Below are 20,675 nucleotides of genomic sequence, written 5' to 3' on the forward strand. Positions count from 1 at the left end.
ATGTGATTTTGTAACCCAGTGTAGAAGGAATGCATGGTATGTGGGAATGTCAGCCTGTGGAAGATGCTGAGGATGTGAGCCTATTTGGAATAGTACTGAAGGTGTGTGTTGGGGTTGGAGGGAGCCACACTTGGTCCAGGCACATCCGTACAAAGATCAGGGAACAGGAGCTAAGGTGTTTCACTCCATAAGTGCCCACAGGAGAGCTACTTTGCAGTAGCCCTAGGCTGTGGTTTGACATGTGATGAGACCCAAGTAGCAATTGCTCAGGATGAGGCAGGGCACATGAATGTGTTACTGTCAGTGTCACTGAGGGTGGCACAGAATGCTGAAATTATACCAGCTTAATGCCTTTGGGACAACTTTATGCTGGAGGTAGAAGAGCAGACCTGCTCTGGTGCAAGTTGGGGTGCAGATGGACAGTGCCACTTGAAGTGTTCAACCTTTCATTACAAAATAAAGCCCTCAATAAAAGGGTGTTTTTAAGGGGCAGAGTCAGTTTATAGCAAATCAGTGCTTCGTGTCATATGGTTTTGGTGCTTGTCACACAGTAGTCAGAATCTTCCAGAGTTAATTTATCATCAAACCGTGTCCTGAGTGACATTTTATTTATTCCCAGTGTTTGTTGACATCTCTTACTTTACAGAAGTTAGAACCACAACCTATGACTCATAAATGCTTTCTTTATGGAGAAAAAAAAAAATGTTTTATTTGCTGAAAAATTATGGTTTAACCAGTTCAGAAGAAGTGGAACTTGGCTCTGCACCACCACTCCTACAACACTTTCCAGGCTAAACCCTAGTGCAAGGGGCTTTTTGGACTTTGATCTTCATTTCTTTGTGGTGTTGTGCAGCCTAAACAAATACAGATTACTTTATCCATGTTAATAAGTTTTTTTCTTTTAATAACTAGTAAAGATAAGATGCTACACTGGCTCTAGAGAACTCTTAAATGCTGTAAAATTGGAGAAAATTAGTATGAACCTAAAAAAGGTATCTATCCAAAGGTCAAGCTCATTGCCAGGCCACTCCAGGATTGAGTCACCTGTGCCTATCTTATTTCTTATAGGTGCTTAGCTGATGTGTTCTTAAACAAACTCCAAGGAGACAAACTCTTGGTTATTCCAGTGCTTGCTATTGTCTGCTAGCAGTTGTTTCTCCTCTGTTACAGTTATCTCTGACCTGAGCTCAGGAATACTACTAACAGGATTTACTTGGTACTTTTGCAAGCTTTTTAGGAAAGTAACTGGAAAGGGTTTCAGTACCAGGGTACCACGGATCTGCCTGACAGTCCCTTTTGGAAGCAGATATTTCTTTGAAGTTCTCCTGTTGCATTTGTCTTCATTTAGGAAACCCATCTCTGAGAGATTGTAGAATTAATGGGTCTGGAAACAGCTGTGCTTTGTTCTTGCGACTGCATGTCATAGTATTAATCTCTGGTTTTATTTTTTATGTGGCAGGCAATTTAATAAGTGTTTTGAAAACACCATGTTGATCAAATATACCATTTTCCCAGCATCTTTTATGTTTTGTGGGGACTTAAATGGTAGAATCTCAGAGCCATAAATTTAACTCTGTTTCTGCTAAAGGAATGATAAATTCTTCTTTTGCTTCAAGCACTAGCATTTAGGCCAGGGTTAAAAATTTTGAATTTGTTTCCTTCAGCATTTCAAAGAATCTGAGTATATCCAGCTATCTCAACATCAGCTCACATGCCTGACTTTGGGCAGTGAGTTTTAAAAATTGTGAACATAATTTTCCTCTCCAAAATATTACAGAAATGTATTGGCAGAGCTTACAAGCTAGGATCAGGATTTGTTTCATGTTATGAAAAATATGGGGCCGTAGTGTAGCAACACAAAATTTCTACCCAAGCCATGGTAGGACTTGCAGACACATTACTGAGGATAACAACGTGTTTATAAGGTCCAGCAGTAACTATCCTTATGTATGCTTTTAGAGGTGCCTTTGACTTCAGTGAAGGGAGGGGATAGACTTCCAAGGTTGGTTTTTTTTCTAATTGAAGAGTAGACAAAGAGGTAGTCACGGTGAAGTAAATGGCATGCAGAAAATCAACCCTGAATTTATGCATAGCACTTGTTTGCACCTTCAGATCTAAAAGCTCTGTTTTTATTTCACCCACTGAAAATTATGTTCATATGGAAAATGTGGTCTCTTTAGCTTATCCTTTGATAAAAAATTGCTAGGAGTAGGTCTGATTTGTATTTCTTGTGAAACTGCTTCACTGAGCAATGCCAAAATGTCTTTTTTCATACACAGTCCTTTTTTTCAAATCACGTGTTCATGTGTCTTAGTACAAAATGCCGCATTTTCCACTTAAGCAAAAAGCTTTGAAGAAAAACTATGCTAAATATCATTGGTCTATAAGAAATTAATGCAGCTTTGAGTCAAAGCACAGAGTTGACACACACCTACTCAAAGAATAAACATCTTTGCAGGTAAACTTGATGCTGAAAAAACAAGAAAAAGGCCTATCTGTGAAAAAAAAAAAAATCATTGATTTGACAGTGAGAAGTCCCAGAAATTTCTGTTATGGGTATGTGGGACTATTTTCAGTAGTGCATAAAGATCAGAAAGCACTTCTGCAAAAGGAGATAATATTGAAAACAACGTTTAAAAGGGAGTGTATTAAAACTTTGGAAATACTCTCTCCCAAGAAAAACCTGGCAGTTTATACAGCTTTTCTTGCCAAAGATTTTGATTTTAATCTCCTAATAAACCTGCCAGCTGCGTTAGTCTATTAGTGCATCTTCCAAGAATTCTTTTGATAATCAGTAGATCTCTGGTCATGCAAATACTTTCTTTAAGACAGTCAAGAATAAAACAAGTCAGATGTTACAAGAATTGGTTTTCTTTTCAATTCAGTATTTTGTTTTCTGAAAGAAAGGAAAAGAAGTTGTTGGGTTTTTTGCTGACATCCATGTATGGGATTTTTATTTTAAAAAATATCAGGCTCTTTCTCTTTTGACACCCAGCTCTTTTAAAATCAGAAATCTTTAAGATAGCCTCATCTTAGACATTTATTGTGTTGCTGCTTGAGGAGAGTCTCAGAGTCCCTAACTTAATACAGCCGTCTCTGAAGCAGGACAATATGCTTATCTCATAAAGGTGCTGTGGGGTTCAGTGAGCCATCGGCTCACTAAACCACTTCTCTATGTCTCCATGCTCTCACTAACTGCATATATTAGGATAGTGGGCAAACCACTCCCTCACATCAACAAAGTAGGTGAATTATTTTCCTTCTAGTGGCATGTAAAAGGCACCAGGGAGTACTTACTAATAACTAAACAAGTCGTTGAGTGAGTGTCATTTGGGTTTTCTTGTAGCAGTCAATCACAGAGCTCCTTTCTTTTATTTTGGAAGGGAAGTTATTGTCTCTTCAGTTCGATTAGTCTCTTATGATGCATTTGATGCTGTATATTTGTTCCTGTTATTCAGATATGTGGAGGCTAATGAGATTTCTAACATGTATTGGTTTTTATAATGTCTACTTGACATTAGAGCTTTACTGTCTGTTCTTTTTTCTTACAGAAATGCATTGATCTAAGTGCTGTTGCTGCCTTATTTCTGTTCACTGAATACTCAGCAGGTCTTGTTAGTTGGGATTTTCTACTGTTGCCCTTTGGTGAAACTTTTATAAAAGAATAAAATCTTGTTCCGATATGCACTATAGCTGAAGCAAATCAAATTAGGATTTTTTGGGGGGAATTTTTGAAAGCATCTAATTTAAGATGACAGCAGTTTTACCACTGATTTTGGTAAAATCTCATGCAATTGCTTTTGAACCTGTTATCCATTCAAGAGAAAGGGGCTGATCTCTTCATTTTAAGAGAGCAAGTACATCCTCGGAGAAGTGCCTACAATTCACAGGTGATGCCCAGAGGAGCCAAATGAAACTGAAATACAGCTTTAGGATGAAGCAGCTTTGCTGTTCCATGACTGTACTTAAAATGAATTAGATTGCTCTGTCTGTGACTATTGGGAAAGCTAATGCAACAAGTGAATAGTTTTGATTAACTGTGTATAAAAGTCAGTGCTGAATTTGCATGCTTTATATCAAGGAAGATTTGCATACTTTGTTTTCTAACAAAGTAATCCATCACTACCTTGTTTTTAATAGTCATTCCTAGCACTTGGCTGAATGACAATCCAAATACATATCTGTACTAAAACTTCTGCCTTGAACTTTTCTCTTTAATATGATAACCCTTAAAGTGCTCATTAAATTTTAGATGTAACAATTTTGGGGAATTTCTAAATTTTGATTTCTGGGCTGCTACTTTTACTGTATAGTTTTAAACACTTCTACATATGTAATAGATTTTAAAAGAAGAAGTAACAGTCCTATAAAAAGATGGTTCATTTTCAAAGGAATAAGTTACTAAATTATAGAGATTCCTCCACTGAACTTTTTTTGTTATACAGTTTTGTCATAGCATCTACTATAATGTAAATTGTAATGTAATGTAGTAATATAATGTAAATAATGTAATGTAAATCTCTCATTGACTCCACTATGACTGCACTTTCAATCAGAGGCATTTCATTGGAAAGACTGAGGTGGTGACTGGCCCATCTTCAGTGTTTGTCACTCTTAAAGCCAGGGTCTAGGGGTTTCTGTATTCTTGGTTTCTAGATCTGAAGAGTATTATTACCATTTGATAAGGAAAAGCACAGCTATGGCAGTGTCCTATTTCTAGGCTTCAGCCTGAAGCTCTGCCTGTTCTGTTGAGGATGAGACCCCAGAGATCCGAGAAAAGTTGTGTCCTTAAAAATACTGTCTAGAGCGAAGGAGAGGTGGGAGACTTGACTGTGCTGCAGAGCTTCCAGGAAGCCATATATCTCACAGCTCAGCATTTACTTGATTGTCTCCAGCTGCCACTAAATTTTGTAAAGTTGCCTCCCCACACTCACAAAAGTGATTGTCAGACAGACAGTATATTAGCCTTACAGTTGTGTAATTGCCAAAAGGAAAAAGCAGACAGTATTTCTGCATATAAAGTCAGCTTATGAGGTCTGCTGACATTTTGGATCCCTCTTTGCTAAGTTATTTGTGAATCTATGGCTATTTTAATAAAAAATTATTAAAGAAAAGCAGATATAAATGCTAGTCTGGCTAAATGTCCATAAACAAAGCACAAGTAAAGTCATTTTGAAGAATGCTGGTCTTTATTTACACCTTGGACTTGTTCAAAAATGTAAAGCAGGTTTCTCTTTTCAAAGCGTAAAATATTACATCAGGGAGCTTAAGCACTATCACATGTAAGACATTAATGGTACAACTAATCATGGACTTACCCAAAGCACGCTCCTATTTACCCTGTGCAGTCCATACATGTGGCCAGCATTCCTACATTCCTATTGGTAAGCTGACTCTTCTGAATATTGAACGCATTTCTAAAATACTTGCAAACAGGGCAGAGAAGTCCATTTTCTGTTTTTTTGGCAGTTGACTGACTTCGTGTCTTTTCATTACTAAGTCTGTAGATCAGATTGCATTGATCAGAGAACTTGTATTTGCAATGTTTCTTTATCTCCATATTCGTTCTTTTATCTGTACGGTCTCTGTTTATACTCTTTTCTCATACATAAAAGCTTCATCTTCTCAAAAGCAAATAGATTTTCAAAATGAAGAATCAGTGCCACATCACTACTGTATATTTTAAGTCACTATGCTTAGCAAGGATTAAAAGACTGTGTTCAGACTGGCAGTGGGTTTTTTCTGCTGTTGTAAATCAGTTTTTCAACGGCTCAGTAACAGGAAAATGGCACTGGGGCTTGACGTTTCAACAGATGAGCGGAGAATTGGCATGGTTTTGTTTTTTTTTCTTTTCTTCCTAATTTCTGCTGGCTGGCAAACTGGCTGGTGACAGTTGGTTTGGGAAAGTAAAATAGATTGTTCACTCAGGGACAAGCAAGAAACCCCATGAAGACATTCAAGATTTGATCTTTTAGTCAATTTCAGTCCTCTCTGCCAGTTGCTTCCCAGAGGTGTTAACAGCTTTGTCCTTGCATTTCTGGACAATTTTTAGTCCTTTCCAGTTTCACTGAAACAATAGTATAAAGCACCTGGAAAACCTGACTGCATGCAATATTTTACAAGTATCTTAATACTGAAAGATAAGATAAATTAAAAGGTGACTGGTCAATGAACTATCCATGCCCTGCAGAAACGTTCAGCTTTGTGATTTATGAGTGAAGGTAGGCGGGGACAGAAACAGGCATGATAACATTTCCATAGCTGAGGAAGAGGATATTGCTTTACGGACAATCAGTCATAGAAGCGTGTTAAGGAAGGCTGCCTTTCAGTGTGCAGCACAGCAGAGTGAAACTAGAAAGCAGCACCTGCCAGAAGGCGACTTAATTTTGCTGGCAAATAGAGGAATCAATCCTTTTGCCGGCGCACCGAGAGGTTGACACAGTCTGCGCTCTGCGGGGTGGGCTCTCCGCCGCCGCCTGATGTTCCAGATGTGCCCGAGGTGCACGACCCCCATCTAGCGGCTGCTGTAAAGTAAGGGAAAGGAGCGTGTCACTGCCCGGCATCTGGTGCATACCTTGCGTGGCAATGGGTAGTAGTTTAAGCTTTTAATAACAACGCATGGATTTTTACTTGCCTGAATAACTCCTGATTAAAAAGAAAAACAAGAAATTAAAAAAGCAAACTTTGGTTTGTTCGGTTTTTTTGTTGTTGTTTTTTTTTTTTTTTTTACATGAAGTGGCCCTCTTGTAGATTTCCTTTCTTAGCAGCTTCACAGCAGTCACAAGAAAACTGAGAAAATCCTAACATGGTAAGCCAAGGTAGTCAATATAGGTATGTATATAGGTACACATGCAGAAATTTCTAGTGTTAATGCATATCTAAGGCTATTTTGTGGTTTTACTTCTCAATTGGAATAGCTACACATAGCACAAAGGTATTAATTAATGAAAGACAACTCCTCAGCACCATACACTCTCTTCCTCAAATAATACGGGATTTTGAATCAAGAAGCAAGAATGCATCATCGAGTTAGGAGGAAAGGGTTCTGTTTCCAGTCTCAGTGAATTTTCCATGTGACCTTTTAGCTCTGCTCCCTTAATTCTTCTATTATAAAACTACAGCATTATTCAGTGCACTCTCTTTTTCATGATGTCCATTTGCAGAAGGAACTGATTATAGAAGGAGATGGTCACAGAGCATGATGGTGTCAGGGTCACAGAAACAAGCAGAAAATCCTATGTATTTAAAAAATATGTGTAAATATAAAATACAGAATGTTGAAGACCATCCCTGCATAGTAATATTCTTTTTCTGTTAACTTTGAGTTCTTTTCTTAAAAAATACATATACCTTCTATATTCATTAGTTATTTAAAAGACAGGGTTTTGCCAGGATGTGTTTCTTTACTCCCCTAAGAAAAGTCATCACCTATGTCCTCTGGCTCTTTTAATTATTTTCTTTTCCCTGGTAATCTATTTATCTGTAGAGCATGGAAGAGCCGAGCTACCTTGCTTCCTGTTTAGACATGGATACCATTAGAATTTTCTTTTATTATTATGATTTAGGTGTTAAAAAAATTATTTTCTCCAAACCCCTTCAGGCTAATGTTCCCATCTTCTAGATCTGAAAGACACATGTATTGAAGAAGAAATAAGCCCCCTGCACTCTGGTGCTGAATCCCCATGTACTAAACATACAATATCAGTAAGGATACAGTTCGTCTCTCATTGCTGTCTTTTCTTCCATACAGTATGGAACAAGTAAAAATGTCACATAAATTGAGCAAGATTCAAACTCTTTCCTAGTATTTCACTAAATCTTTCATTTTCTGAACTATTTTTTTCTTTTCTCTTTGATAATGACCATGTACAGCTGTAAAACATTTCCAAAGGTAGAAGTGTTTCTTGTTTGGATAAAAGTAGTCTTTTGAGATTGGTACAGATTATGGTGTTGATTTATTTAGTTTTAATTGAGAAGTGTTTTCCTTCTTTGTTTTGTTTTACTATCATTGTGTTTAAAGGAATTCTTTTATCATAACATCAAAATGTGGAATTTATAAGACAAATTCAAACAAAACACAAAAACTTCAAAGCATGTTACTTTATTTTACCTCTTTTGTCATCAGGAAGTTCCTCCCAAATTAATATTTAATGCCATCAAGGTCTAACCATCTACTGAAATAAGTAGGAAAATTATCATAAATATTTGGTCAATATTTTTATATCTCAAATTCAGCAAGTTGCCCATGCCAACATGCCTAAGCTGATAAGCAATGTCATAACAGCCATGTGTTTAACTCTCTTCATGATTGAAAGCTATTTCATGACTGAAAAGTCTCGCTGATGCCTGCAGTTATGTTGCATAAATCATGATCTTAATGTTCAGGACATTGACAAGAGGTGACTGCATTCTGAAGTAGCAGGGCCTGTTGCATATTGAGTAGCCAGGCCGTGCAGGTTTTCAAGTCCTCATTCTGTGACACCCATATTTCTGCTGCAGAGGGATCTATGTTCTCATATGCCCTAACCATGAGACTCTTAGCACTAAGCTGTCATTACTTAAGCCTTTTTAACTAGTAGAAAAAGACACTGTGTCACTGATAGAATACAGACATCTGTGGAAAACGAGAAATTTGCCATTTGATCTGAGGGGCATATGTTAAGTTTCATTTATGGCAGCATTCCAGTGTCTGGTTTTTTGGGATGTATCCCACCATCACTTAAAATTTTGATATTTTCTCACCCTCCATATGGCTTTGAACATGGTGAGAAAAACATAGTATGTTGCTGTGAGAGGAGAGTCTTTAAATAACTTATGCATTGGCTTTAGGAAGAGGTAGTCAGATATTAAAGAAATAATCAGAAAAAAACAGAAGAGCAAAAACATGCAGTAAGGCAGATGTTAACTAAGAATTATTCTTCTTTTTGAAGGCAAAACATCTCATGATGTTGCATCCCTTATTCTGTATCCAGTTGAAGGAAGATTTCCAGAGATAGTTAACAACATGGTTCCTGGCATCAGTAGTGAAAGTTTTATTACTTTCTAGTCACATATGTTAAGCAAGAATGTATATTCTTAAGAGGGATTGCTTTCTAATAGCCTTAAAAATAACTCTACCAGTTATACACTATAGAGACATTTTTACTTTAGTGTCACAGGCAAACTCATTTTAATTGGGTTGTGCATTTTTGTCCATTCACAGTATTGCTTTACTGTGGCAGATGGCCCAGTGATGTGTTATAAATACTTTGCATGACATCCCCTCTATTTTACTAATCTTCACTGTGACTTTCCCATTGGTAATGACTAATGACAGTTTCCTAGCCAGCAACTTTTAATAGATTCCTTTTTTTTTCTTAATCTCTGCCTGTCCTCAACAGCACTGTTTTGTTCAATAATTTAATCAGTTCAGCAACAGTATATTATTAGACAATTGAACCATTACTTTTTGAATTTTTGAAATGTAAAATACCCATGAAGTAATCACTGATGAATATTTCAGTATTGTAGAGACCACTTTTTCTTCTGAAGAAATAGAAAGGGTTTTGCTTTCTATGCTTGAATGCTTTTCCTTTCCTTTCCTTTTCATTTCTTTCTCTTGGTCCTGACAACCGTATGCAGTAAAAAGAAAGGAATCCAATTACTAGAAAAACTAACAGAAATGATTAACAGTTTTGCCTACCCACCATGCCCATCTTAACCATTTGACACCTACCTATCAAAGGTATAGGTGTTATACAGAAAAAATGCCATTCATCCCTATCTCCTCTCATAAGTGAAGATTTCTCTGCAAAAGGGACACTCTGGCTCCAGGTTCATCCCATCCCTGTTAGCAGACAAAAGGATATAGATGTTGCAAATTCAACAGGAAAATAACAGTGCAGAGTTCCTTTTAGGCTGGTGTGACTTTTTGGGAAACTCCTGGACTCCAGAATTTCTGCTCAGAACCACTTCGTCTCTGTGAAAAGAATCAGATTGTCAGCTTTCTGTCTTTATGTTGCTAGCAGCTGCTGTGTTTTGCTAAGGGCAGTGCTTGTCATGCTCCCTCTCTTTTATCGAAGACGTTCCATGAAACACAGTTGTGGAGCAGAACTAGCGGGTGGCTGTAGGACAATTCTGTGATTTCACAGCAGTTTGTGAGATTTCACGGTTTAATTTCACAGTTTAATTGTGTTTCTTCTTGGAACAAAAAATTTCTTTAAACAAGAATGACTTGCAAGCCATAACTGGTCTATATTTTGAAGCTTTCATTGCAGAGATAAGGAGGAAGGGCAAGCTAGCAAAAGCATATTATCACTCAGACATTAGGTTGAGTTTGGACTTTACGTTTAAAATTAGTAGCTTTATAGCTTTTATTTGAGAGTATTTTCTGCACAAAAAGGTCTTTCATAACTTTCCTTTCATCTTCTCTCCCCCCACTCCCCAGTGATATAGCAAGTTCAACTTAAAAATGCTTCTTTAAGGCAACATATGTATGTTAATGCAGCTACTTTCTGAATTTCAAAATGGTTCAGTAGCTTGCTGTAGATGCTTACCTGTGCTTCCTAGTGTCAAGCACCTTCTTGGTGTATTGCTGCTTGCTCAATATTACTGATATTAATAGTGATTTCTTTAACCTACTGAATGTTAATCCTTGTTAAATCTGCCTTTTCTCAGGGATGCTGCTGAATGCAAATAATGGGACAAATTCTGCCTTTGGAGACACTTGCAGACTGCCAGTGAACCCTTCTAAGAGATTATACATGTGTGTCCAGGGAGGGAAGGGAGTCAGTCTGGTTTGATACAAAACCAATTCATATTCAATTGCAAAAGGAAGAAATGTGGAAATGCACCTGAAAAACTTCTCTTTGAAGGAGGAATGGAGAGCTGACACCCTTTAGAAAAAACAAAAATAAGATAGATAAAAGTTTGTTGTTTGCTGATACTGAAAACTTTCAGGGAGGTTTAATGCCAAACATTTTCATTTTTTCCTCTGACAGGCACAAGTATATTTACTGTTTATGAAGCTGCTTCTCAGGAAGGCTGGGTGTTCCTTATGTACCGAGCAATCGACAGTTTTCCCCGATGGCGTTCATATTTCTATTTCATCACCTTAATTTTCTTTCTGGCCTGGCTTGTTAAGGTACTGAAAAATATGTCTTTTTAAATTGGCCTGAAACATAGATCATATTAGAACTAATTTCTTCTCTTTTCTGCTTGCTGAGCTTTGTGTCAGCCATTCTTTCTTGTTCTTTTTCCAGAATGTTTTTATTGCAGTCATCATTGAAACATTTGCAGAAATTAGAGTGCAGTTCCAGCAGATGTGGGGGTCGAGGAGCAGTACTACTTCAACTGCCACCACCCAGGTGAAGCACTTGAGATGCTGAGATTCTTTGGGGATTTGATTTGGTTTAGTTTATGAATTAATAATAAGCAAAAAATTCCTGTCATATGTGATACATTTGACTTTGCATGTTACTACCTATATTCTAAACACTACATATGAATTTTCATGAAAAAATAAATTCTTTGTTTCATTATCTAACTAGTCTTCCTTAGAAAGGAATAATAGAGAAGACTGTTAATATGGTTCTCTATATGGCTAGGTATGTTATTACTGTGTTTGTATTCTTTTTAACAAAGTATGATAATGCTTTTTTATCATGTCATTGGTGGGTTTGAAGTCAGGGTTGCTGTTGGATACCACTTTCTGTGCTAAGAAATAAGAGCTGAAATCCCAAAGTTGTAGCTGGAAGAAGAGAGGTCAGAGGGTAGCTGAAGTGTTTGGGGAAGCTGGTCCAGGAACTGAGAAGGGTGTGTTGAGACCAAAGAGAAATGAGTTCTTGGGGCAAGGAAAGAGCCATGCTTACAGCTGGGGCAATCACAGAAAGTGAGATCCTGAATAGAAATAAAGAATAAGAAGAAGCCATGGGTGGGCTGGGTAGAGGGAAAGAACCCAGTATAAAAAAGAAGAGCTACTGGGTTGAGATTTAAATTCTCTCGCTCATTATTTTAACCATCAGTTTATGTGCCCAAATGGGCAGAGGACCAGGCTTTTCCAGGCTAGTGCAGTTTGCCATCTCTGTGAAGAGCTAGTACCAACTGCCTGCAAAATGCTCTTAGAAAGACAGATATGAGGAATTTTTTCTGACTGTGTAGCTGGAGATTATTAGCTCTTAGAAAGACAGATATGAGAAACATACCCACGAGGGAATTTTTTCTGACTGTGTAGCTGGAGATTATTTCTTTTCCTAAGCCAGAGGATTTAAGTTCTCAAAATTAATTATTTAATAGTTTTTATATTCTTCTCGATACTGAAATCAATATGTTAATCTAGTTCTTTTCTGCCGGCTGCTACATCTTTTGCCACAAATAGACTTTGTGGCAATAATTTCTGCTCTATATATGTCTTTGTCAAAGCAGACTTTGTGATATCAATTTAAAATCTATAAAAAAGGACGTTTCTGCATGACATATGCTTAGCCTGGGGAACTTAATGTTCGTAGGACAAATCCTGAGCATATAGGCTTATCCAGCATACTCTGAACTAGAAGATGGAACAGAGAGTTCCATGTAGGAAAACACAAGAAGCAGCCAACATTAAGAAATTTAAAATATCCAAAATAATGTCATCATGCCAAAGAACATGAACATGTTGCATATAATCTGCATCACACAAATTTAAAATAGTGTACTGGCTGCAGACAAGCAAATGGTTCGAATGACTGCTTTGTTCCTCGAGTCACTGACATACTGGGTCATCAAGAGAGTCCAGGTTACCAAACTGCAAAAACAACTCATCTTTTTCTGTATTAAGAAGGGCAGCAAATATCTTGCAGGATTTCTTGTTTAAAGCACCAGACAAAAGTTAAAACCCTTGCTTGTTTTGTGCATGAAGTAGCCTGGAGATACCTGCCTTCATTTGTCCACTTCATACATTATTGAGCTGTTTCCTGAACTTATTCCTGTAGAAAAGAAAATGAGTGTCCTTGCAGTTGAAGTCTAAGAAGGAGTCTCCAGAAAACTATAAAAGGAGGTTCTTGTAAAGCACTTCAGCGCTGCACTTTAAAGCATGGTAAAAAGAGGAGTAACTGTGCTGATCTTAGTTGGCAACTCGTCCTGCTGCAGAGATGCTAAATAAAGACTTGGAAGAATTACAACCATATTTGGGTGACACTGTCCCCAGTCTAATGAGCACTTCTCTCAGGATGACTTTTAAGCTTCAACCACGCTCCTGTGGCTGTGTTCTTGAGGTGACTCGTTTGAGTGCTGGGTGTCAAGGAAAAGGTGGGAGTGAAGTGGGAACTTTGCCACACTTCATTACATAGTACATGCAGGTGGCAACTCAAAATGCAGGAGCCATTCATTTTCTTTCAAGGACATTTTCAAGGACAGTGTTAATCACTTTGAGGCATGGTTTCTCACAGTTCCTTATGTCCAGCAGTCTGCATCATTTTGTGTCCTAATTTCTGAGAAAAAAACCCAATAAAACAGAATGCCTACATCTACTCTTCCAGAGGCTATTGATAAAATGTGGTCAAGAGAGCCTTTTCCATTGACATCATTAGAGCCTGGAAATATTCAGCTATTTACAGGAATTATAAGCTCTGTGAAACAATAACATAAGGACTATACAGCTACTCTTGATATGCATCAGTGCAACAAAAATGAAGTCGTACTTGCAGTAAAATAATTTTGCCAGTAAAAAGATGAGGTTCTCTGCGATCGCCAAACTCACCATGAAACTTATTTTTGTGGTCACAATGTATTTGTGTTTCCTTAGGATAAGCTTACCTTAGTAACGAAATTTTTCTGAGCAGGTACCACCATCTAATGATGCTGGTCAGAGATTAATTGAATTGGTTTCTATATTAGGACTAATAGAGATATATTGTGTTCTATGTTATCTGAGTAAAATTCAGACAATTAATGGTGGAAAAAGCATGTTACTTTTTTTTCCTGTAGCAGAAAGAGTCATTCCTCTCTTATTTTAAACTAGCTATCACGAAAATGTATGCTGGTCCTTAAGGGGAATGTATTACATATCACTTGTATTTATTGCCACATAAAACATTCTGACAACAGTCTTCCCTTTCAAGATGTTTCATGAAGATGCTGCTGGAGGTTGGCAGCTTGTGGCTGTTGATGTGAATAAACCCCAAGGCAGAGCTCCTGCATGTCTACAGGTATGACATTGCTTTTTAATAAATCAGTGTGTGTAACCAGCATCACTCAAATGTTGCCATAAGGAAACTGTGCTGAGAAATAGCTACAACAGTTCTAGTCATATTTTTTTAAAATGCATTGCTTTCTGCAGTGTAGACTTGTTCTTGAAAATCACAGATCAACAAAAGAAGATGTACCACTCCCAAAGGGAGAAGATTAGAAAAATCATTCCTTCTAGGCTCTGTTTTGTGTGCTTATGAGAGAGAGATTTAAGATTTTGAAATATAATATAAAATAATTAATCAAGTTTTATCTCTCAGAATTTATATACGAACATATTCTGTTCCTAGGATATTCACAGCATAAATGCTTGTTTATTAACTGCAAAATACAATCACATATGCCAAGAAGCATGAATAATCATAATAAACACAGAAGTACCTAATTTCTCTTGTTCCCTTGTGAAAATAGGCTCACAGAAAAATGGAGAAGAAGCATGTAGACAGCAAGCCATACAGTGTTTGAAACTTACAGATTTTATATTCTTACTTTGATATAAGTTAATTTGTAAAACTCTGTCCTCATTGTTTAAATAAATCCAGACTAAGATAAGTAATTTTTTTATAAATCCATTTTTAGTACAGAACACTGTACAGCAGCTCAAATTTTTATTTGTGAGTTAAATAATGTCATTTCTCGATAAACAAACTAAATTCAGAATGGAAAGCCAAATCAACTATAGCATTTGCTGGCAGTTTTTGGTTATGTTTGGTTTAATGTGTAAGCTAAAATACACGTTCTTGTTGGCAGCATGTACATTGCTGAACCCTAAGCTGGCAAGCACCTTCAATCCCCTCCACAAGCTGTTCATTCTCAAATATCTCTGCTTTGCCAAACCACTGCCATATATTTGATTATAGCATATGTCTGAACAGATAATTCATCTTCCCAAATTTAATTCTTGATTTTGACAGCAACAGGAACATCATTTGTGGTGTTCTCAAGTAACAGTCTCAGGTATGTGGATAAAGTGTAACTGAACTCACAGTGAAAACAACTTCAGATGAAAATTAAGATACCATCTGAGTTACATGGTCTGCCTTTGTAATATTGCATTTTTTCCCCTTTTAGGAATCATGTGAACACAGTGAATTGTATTCCAGTAGACATAAACCTCATGCATTCAACTTTTTATATTTGCCACTCAGATAGCAGTTTTCTTCTTGTTCTTCATCCTTTTGTGAAATAAAAGAAGTTTTGAAACAGTGCTTTAGTGTCCGTTTTAAGACATTAAACTACATGAACTCTGTTAGGAGTGCATTAGTCCAGTATTCAATTAACTATATGAACTCCATGTCCTAATTCCTATTAGGAACTTTATCCTTCATGGCATTACTGTCTCTATCGACGAATAAGCTGTATTGATGTTGGTGTTGTCATCATGGAGGCAGTAAAGAGGATTGCTGTTCTATGTTTTATGTGTGTTGTGCACACTCTAGCTTTCAGATATCAGAAATAAGAGTTGAGCAGTAAGACTTGCTTTCTATAATTTGGAACTTTCATGCATTAGATACCTCTGCATTCATAAATATAAGTATTCTGTGTGATGTAGTACTTCTTCTAGTTTTTTAACTGCTGGTCTACACATATTAGGGTAGTCTAATGGTTTTAAAATGTTCTGAGAAATGGATGTTTTTTGTTCTGCATCAGATTATAATGCAAGAATTGCAGAAAGAAGATAGTCTTACCCTTCCTCATTGCTATGCTTCCCCCTCACTACATGCCTGAGCTGGCACAGTATTTATGCAGTTGTTCAGGGAATGGAATCAAGGTTGTCAGGGGGAAAGGAGTGGATTTGTTATTGATCAGACTCCCTGCAGCTGCCTAAATGTTTTTTCTGACACAAGAAAGGGACCAGAACATTAGTGGGAGCAGTCTGGGAATGTGAGAAGTGCCTCCTTCAGCAACAGTGAACTATAAAGCATGAGTACAAAAATTTCAATCGAGTTTGTTTTAAAAGATGTGGAAATGACTATAAAAATCAGTTATGTAATTATTTTTGTTTCTTGTTTGGTATTGGGCCAATATCAGAGAGGTGGCTGGTCTGCTAACCTGTGCAGCTTGCTCCTTATAACCCCTAAAATACTCAGCGCTGGTGGCTTCCAACCACCCCGGTTCCTCTGTGCAGTTCTCAGATTTATTCATGGATGCACTTTATTTATGTTTATTTTTATATGTCTGCATGTCACATACATGTATACACTGTTGTTTAAAGATGCAGCCTAACTACTTGTAAGACAATGATGGGGTGCAGAGGTGTGAAATACAGAGCTTGTAGGTGGTGTGGAGATGCATTTCTCCATGGCCCTGGATAGGCTTCAGCTACCTGTGGGAACCTAGTGGCGTTCAGAGGTGGTGTGTGGTACAGATATGGTGGTGTAACAGTGGTGCCTTTGCCCATGACTGTGATAGGCTTCCAGCTGCCTGTAGAAAAGTAATGGGGTCTGGAGATGAAGGGGGCTGTTGACATCCCTTTGCGCTGAGCTTCCAGATGCCCACAGGCCCATGATGGAGTAGGGAGAAGGTGCAAGGCAGACATACCTTTGTCCCTTGTAGGAAACTTCCAGTTGGTACAGAAAAAAGAGAGAAATGAGAATCAATGACCAAACCAGTCTTTTTACATCACCTTAGACATCTCATGCCTCCCTGCCTGGGGCTCTGCAGCTCTGCCATCTTTCCAGTTTTTCCATCCTTGCAAGAAGAGGCAAGTAGCAATAATAGCTGATAATGCTGTGGAGGTAAACTAAATAGATGTAGCAAAAATTTGAAGAACAGCTCAGCAAAGTTTTAAATAGAAGCAACAGGCCCTATCTACTGCCTGGTTTTAAAGACTTGTGCTGCTGAGATTTGTGGGTTTGAAGGCTAAATTCTGGTAGAAAAATGCTTGTCAAGTTAACTGGAGGAAGTATTTCACACATTTGAGATTAAAGACCTGTCTAGTGCCAAGCACTGCAACCATGAGTCGCTGATTGCACTGGAGACATCTCTGCAATTCCTGTAGATCATACTTTTTATTTCCCTGACAGGAACCAGAGCTTTTGCAGAGATTGTCCTGTGCTTCCCAATTAGACACTAGAATGAAATACATAAACTAACTTCCATCTCCTTGGTTCCTTGCAAAAGTATTAACATCCTCTTTCTCAGAGAGGACCAGAAGCAATGGGCACAGCATGAAACAATGGGAGATGCTCTCTGGACAGGAAACAGCTTTTTACTCTGAGGGTGACTGAGTGCAGGCAAGGTTGCCCAGGGAAGTGGTGGAATTTCCATCTTTGGAAATATTTAGTAGCTGTCCTGGGAAACTGGCTCTCAGTGTCCCTTGCTTGAGCAGGGGGCTTGGAAAAGATGACCTCTGGAACTCCTGTTCCATGAAATAAAGTCTGCTTTAACTTGTTTATATAAACTGTACAAAATCTTCCACTAAAATAGAACTAGTGAAATTAAAGCCAACCAAAGGCATTCCCTTGTTTCTTGAGTGCAATCTTATCACCTAAGGAAGAGCAGGGAACCAAGTGAATCTGTGTGCTGTGAACTATCTCAAATTGCTGAGAATTGCAGTGATGTGGTGTGTTTTTCCTGTGATGTCTTCCTGGTTTACTGAGCTACAGAACTGAAAGGATTCTGGGCTGTATTTCCATTTGCAGCTTCTCTTGCCGTTACCATTTGGTCTCGTCTGTTTTTCTGAAATGTGACTGTGGATTTGTAATCAGAGACTTGTGAGCTTGGAGCCTTTTACAATACTTCCTCACAGATTGATATTTCCAGACTTCAGCATTTCTGAAAAGGCAGCATGATGTGCCTGTCTTCCTCTCTCAGAGGGCAGTAGCAGGTCAGCAGTGCAGTCTGCATGCACTTTTGGCAGTGCAGTGTGGTTTTATTCATGCTGGTCCTGGCCATGTACCTTTCTGGGTGGATGGGCACTGGCCATGCTACACAGCGTTTGCTGGAGGCCCATCTTGTACATTTTGTTCAACCTCCCTGTCTCAGGAGCTCACTGCTCTTGTTAGTTCAAAGTGCTCGTGGGGCAGTGATTTTAGTAGCATGATGACCTGATCCCAGTGTACATGGGTTTTATGATGCATGGGGAAGATATAAGGCTCTTGGAGGCAGTATTGGAGCACTGGCTTTGGTGCATGGAATAAAACTGTTCTACGCTTCACCTCAGATGGGCAGAATAGATGTAGACTGTAACCTAGTATGTTCTTTCAACCTGGCTTCCTCCATTCTTGTGAGCTCCCTACCAGAAGATGCTGAAAGTTAGGGAGGTGTTGTGGCACACTCAGGGATTAGGATTTGGGAACAAAACAGGACGAGACAAACTCACAGTGTGAATATATCCCCAGTGGGTGGACAAAGGATGTTATGTAGGGAGCCTTCTACATCTTAAATACAGTACCTACAGCCATATGTAGAGGCTGTGGTTGACTACCATCACCTTTCTCTCCTCTACTGTATTAACTAGGATGAGTAACTGCTTGCCTTTAAGCTTTTCGCATAAAAATTTTGGTGAGATTGCTGATTAGGAAACAAATATTTCTTGCTTAATGAAAGAAAATAAGAACATACAATTTCTAAGAGAAATTGTAAATGAGAATTTGCAAATGCCACTGCTGATCTTAAGTTGTGTGTTTAAGGTATCATCTATGCCATGAACAGTATTCCGTTTCTCTTTGTTAGGAGTTCCTACAAGTAGATACTTCAGTATATTTGGATCTTAGGGAATGACCCTGATTTTATTTGGGGAAAAAAACCCAAACAATTTCTGATTAAAAAACAAAGGCTTGCTGACAAAGCTTAATGAACTTGATTTTTGGCTGGCAGATTTGCTGTATTCTCAGCAAACTTGAGATCTCTTCTTACCTTCTTCCAGGCAATGTATGCAAAGAATATCTGCAAAACAAAAGAGATGGCTATGAGAGGTATAAGCTGACACTTATTTTGGCAGGATATTAACTTTGAAACCTAACTCTGGCAGAAAGTACATATTATTAATATGTACTTTGGGAGTGAAAGAACTCAGCTAATGACTGTGTCCTTTAATTCTTCAGTTGTTTCAGAGTATGTATCCTGATGAGCTACAAAACAAGTGTAATACTGTCTCAGGAGGCAACTGTGTAGTACATGGAAAAATGAAGATAAAGAGCATAACACTAAATTCAGCAGAGAATGTATTTTTTTGTTTAATAAAACCTTAAGCCTTTCTTAAACATGTTGATGTTGCAGACTCTTAATGGCTACACTGGACTGCTGTGGGATATGGCCCCAGAGCTCTGCCCTACATCCGATTCTGACAGTACATTTTTTTAAGTATTTGTTTAAAGTGTGTGTTGCATCCCCAGCAGACTCATCCTCTTTTCTCTTAAAAGGCATTAAAACCCATTTAAAATTTAAATCCACAGGACCACTACTATAAGTTATGTAACATTCCTGACTGAGAACTAAAGTCACAGACAAAACAGGTAACTTGCGAAACATATTTTTTACAGTCTTCCAGGGAGGTCATGGAGACTCCATCTCTGGAGACATTCAAAACCCAAGGAACACATTTCTGTATCACTGTTCTAGGTGACCCTGACTTGGCAGGGAGGTTGGACTGGATGATGTCCAGAGGTCCCTTCTAACCCTAACTATTCTGTGATTCATTGATTTTATGAGGATGTAGTACTACCTTTGGAGAGCTGGCATCTAGGTATATTAGGTAATAATTTTATGGGGAAAATAATGCATAACTTTTTTGGTTTTTGTGCTCATGTAAGTGCAGGACTGTGTTCAGACTCTTCCTCATGCAGCAGCCTGTCTATCTGTGTCCTGAATGTTTCATGTTGACATTTTTTTTGAGACAGGGAATCTGAAGTACTGAAGGGCAGGTTCTGATAGTCTCATTCTCTCTCCTCCCGGCTTGGAGTAATGCAAAACCCCCCTCTCTGTAAGAATGAGCCTACTTGAAATGGGATAGAAAAATACCATCTGACCTCTGGTTGCTCTTTACTTTGCATGTACCAAATGACAAACCTCAAATCTATTTAAAATTTAAGAATCCTTCACAAATTTACATCTTAAAATGGTAGATTAATATCTGTGAGCATGTTTGTCCATACTGCAGGATTGGGAAGGAAATAGTTAAGGGCAGAGCTGCTATTCAGGGGGAAGTAAGCAGGTCTGGGGAAAGGACCAGCAGGGACATTAGCTTAAATTCACAAGCTGCACTTCAGGAGGAACCAGCTGTAGCAACATAAGCTGGGGCTGGGCACTGCTGAAAAGGCTCTGGAAGTGTCTGTAGACAGCATGCTGAACAGGAGCCGGCGGCCTTCCCTGGCAACGGAGGAGGTCGACAGGATCCTGGATCATTGTGTGGAAGGAATGATCTCCTGTTACTCAGCACCACTAAGCCTGAATCCAGATACTGTGTCTGGTTTTGGGCCCCCGGTACAATATATATTGTAGATATATTGAATATATACTGAATACTG

General features: G+C 38.2%; 1 protein-coding gene across 6 annotated transcripts in view; it reads left to right on the top strand.

The window, feature by feature from the left end:
- The window catches only part of NALCN (sodium leak channel, non-selective), a 238,893-nt gene that overhangs the window by 70,935 nt on the left and 147,283 nt on the right, over positions 1-20,675 (top strand). For all 6 annotated transcript variants that reach the window (XM_017733360.1, XM_017733412.1, XM_008633570.2 and 3 more), the window contains 3 exons: positions 10,980-11,122; positions 11,241-11,345; positions 14,079-14,165. In XM_017733360.1, coding sequence (XP_017588849.1) covers positions 10,980-11,122; positions 11,241-11,345; positions 14,079-14,165 — 335 coding nt within the window. The remainder of the gene's footprint in view (positions 1-10,979; positions 11,123-11,240; positions 11,346-14,078; positions 14,166-20,675) is intronic.

Source organism: Corvus brachyrhynchos, unplaced genomic scaffold, assembly GCF_000691975.1.
Source record: "Corvus brachyrhynchos isolate BGI_N302 unplaced genomic scaffold, ASM69197v1 scaffold1120, whole genome shotgun sequence".
In the NCBI taxonomy this organism is placed as follows: domain Eukaryota; kingdom Metazoa; phylum Chordata; class Aves; order Passeriformes; family Corvidae; genus Corvus; species Corvus brachyrhynchos.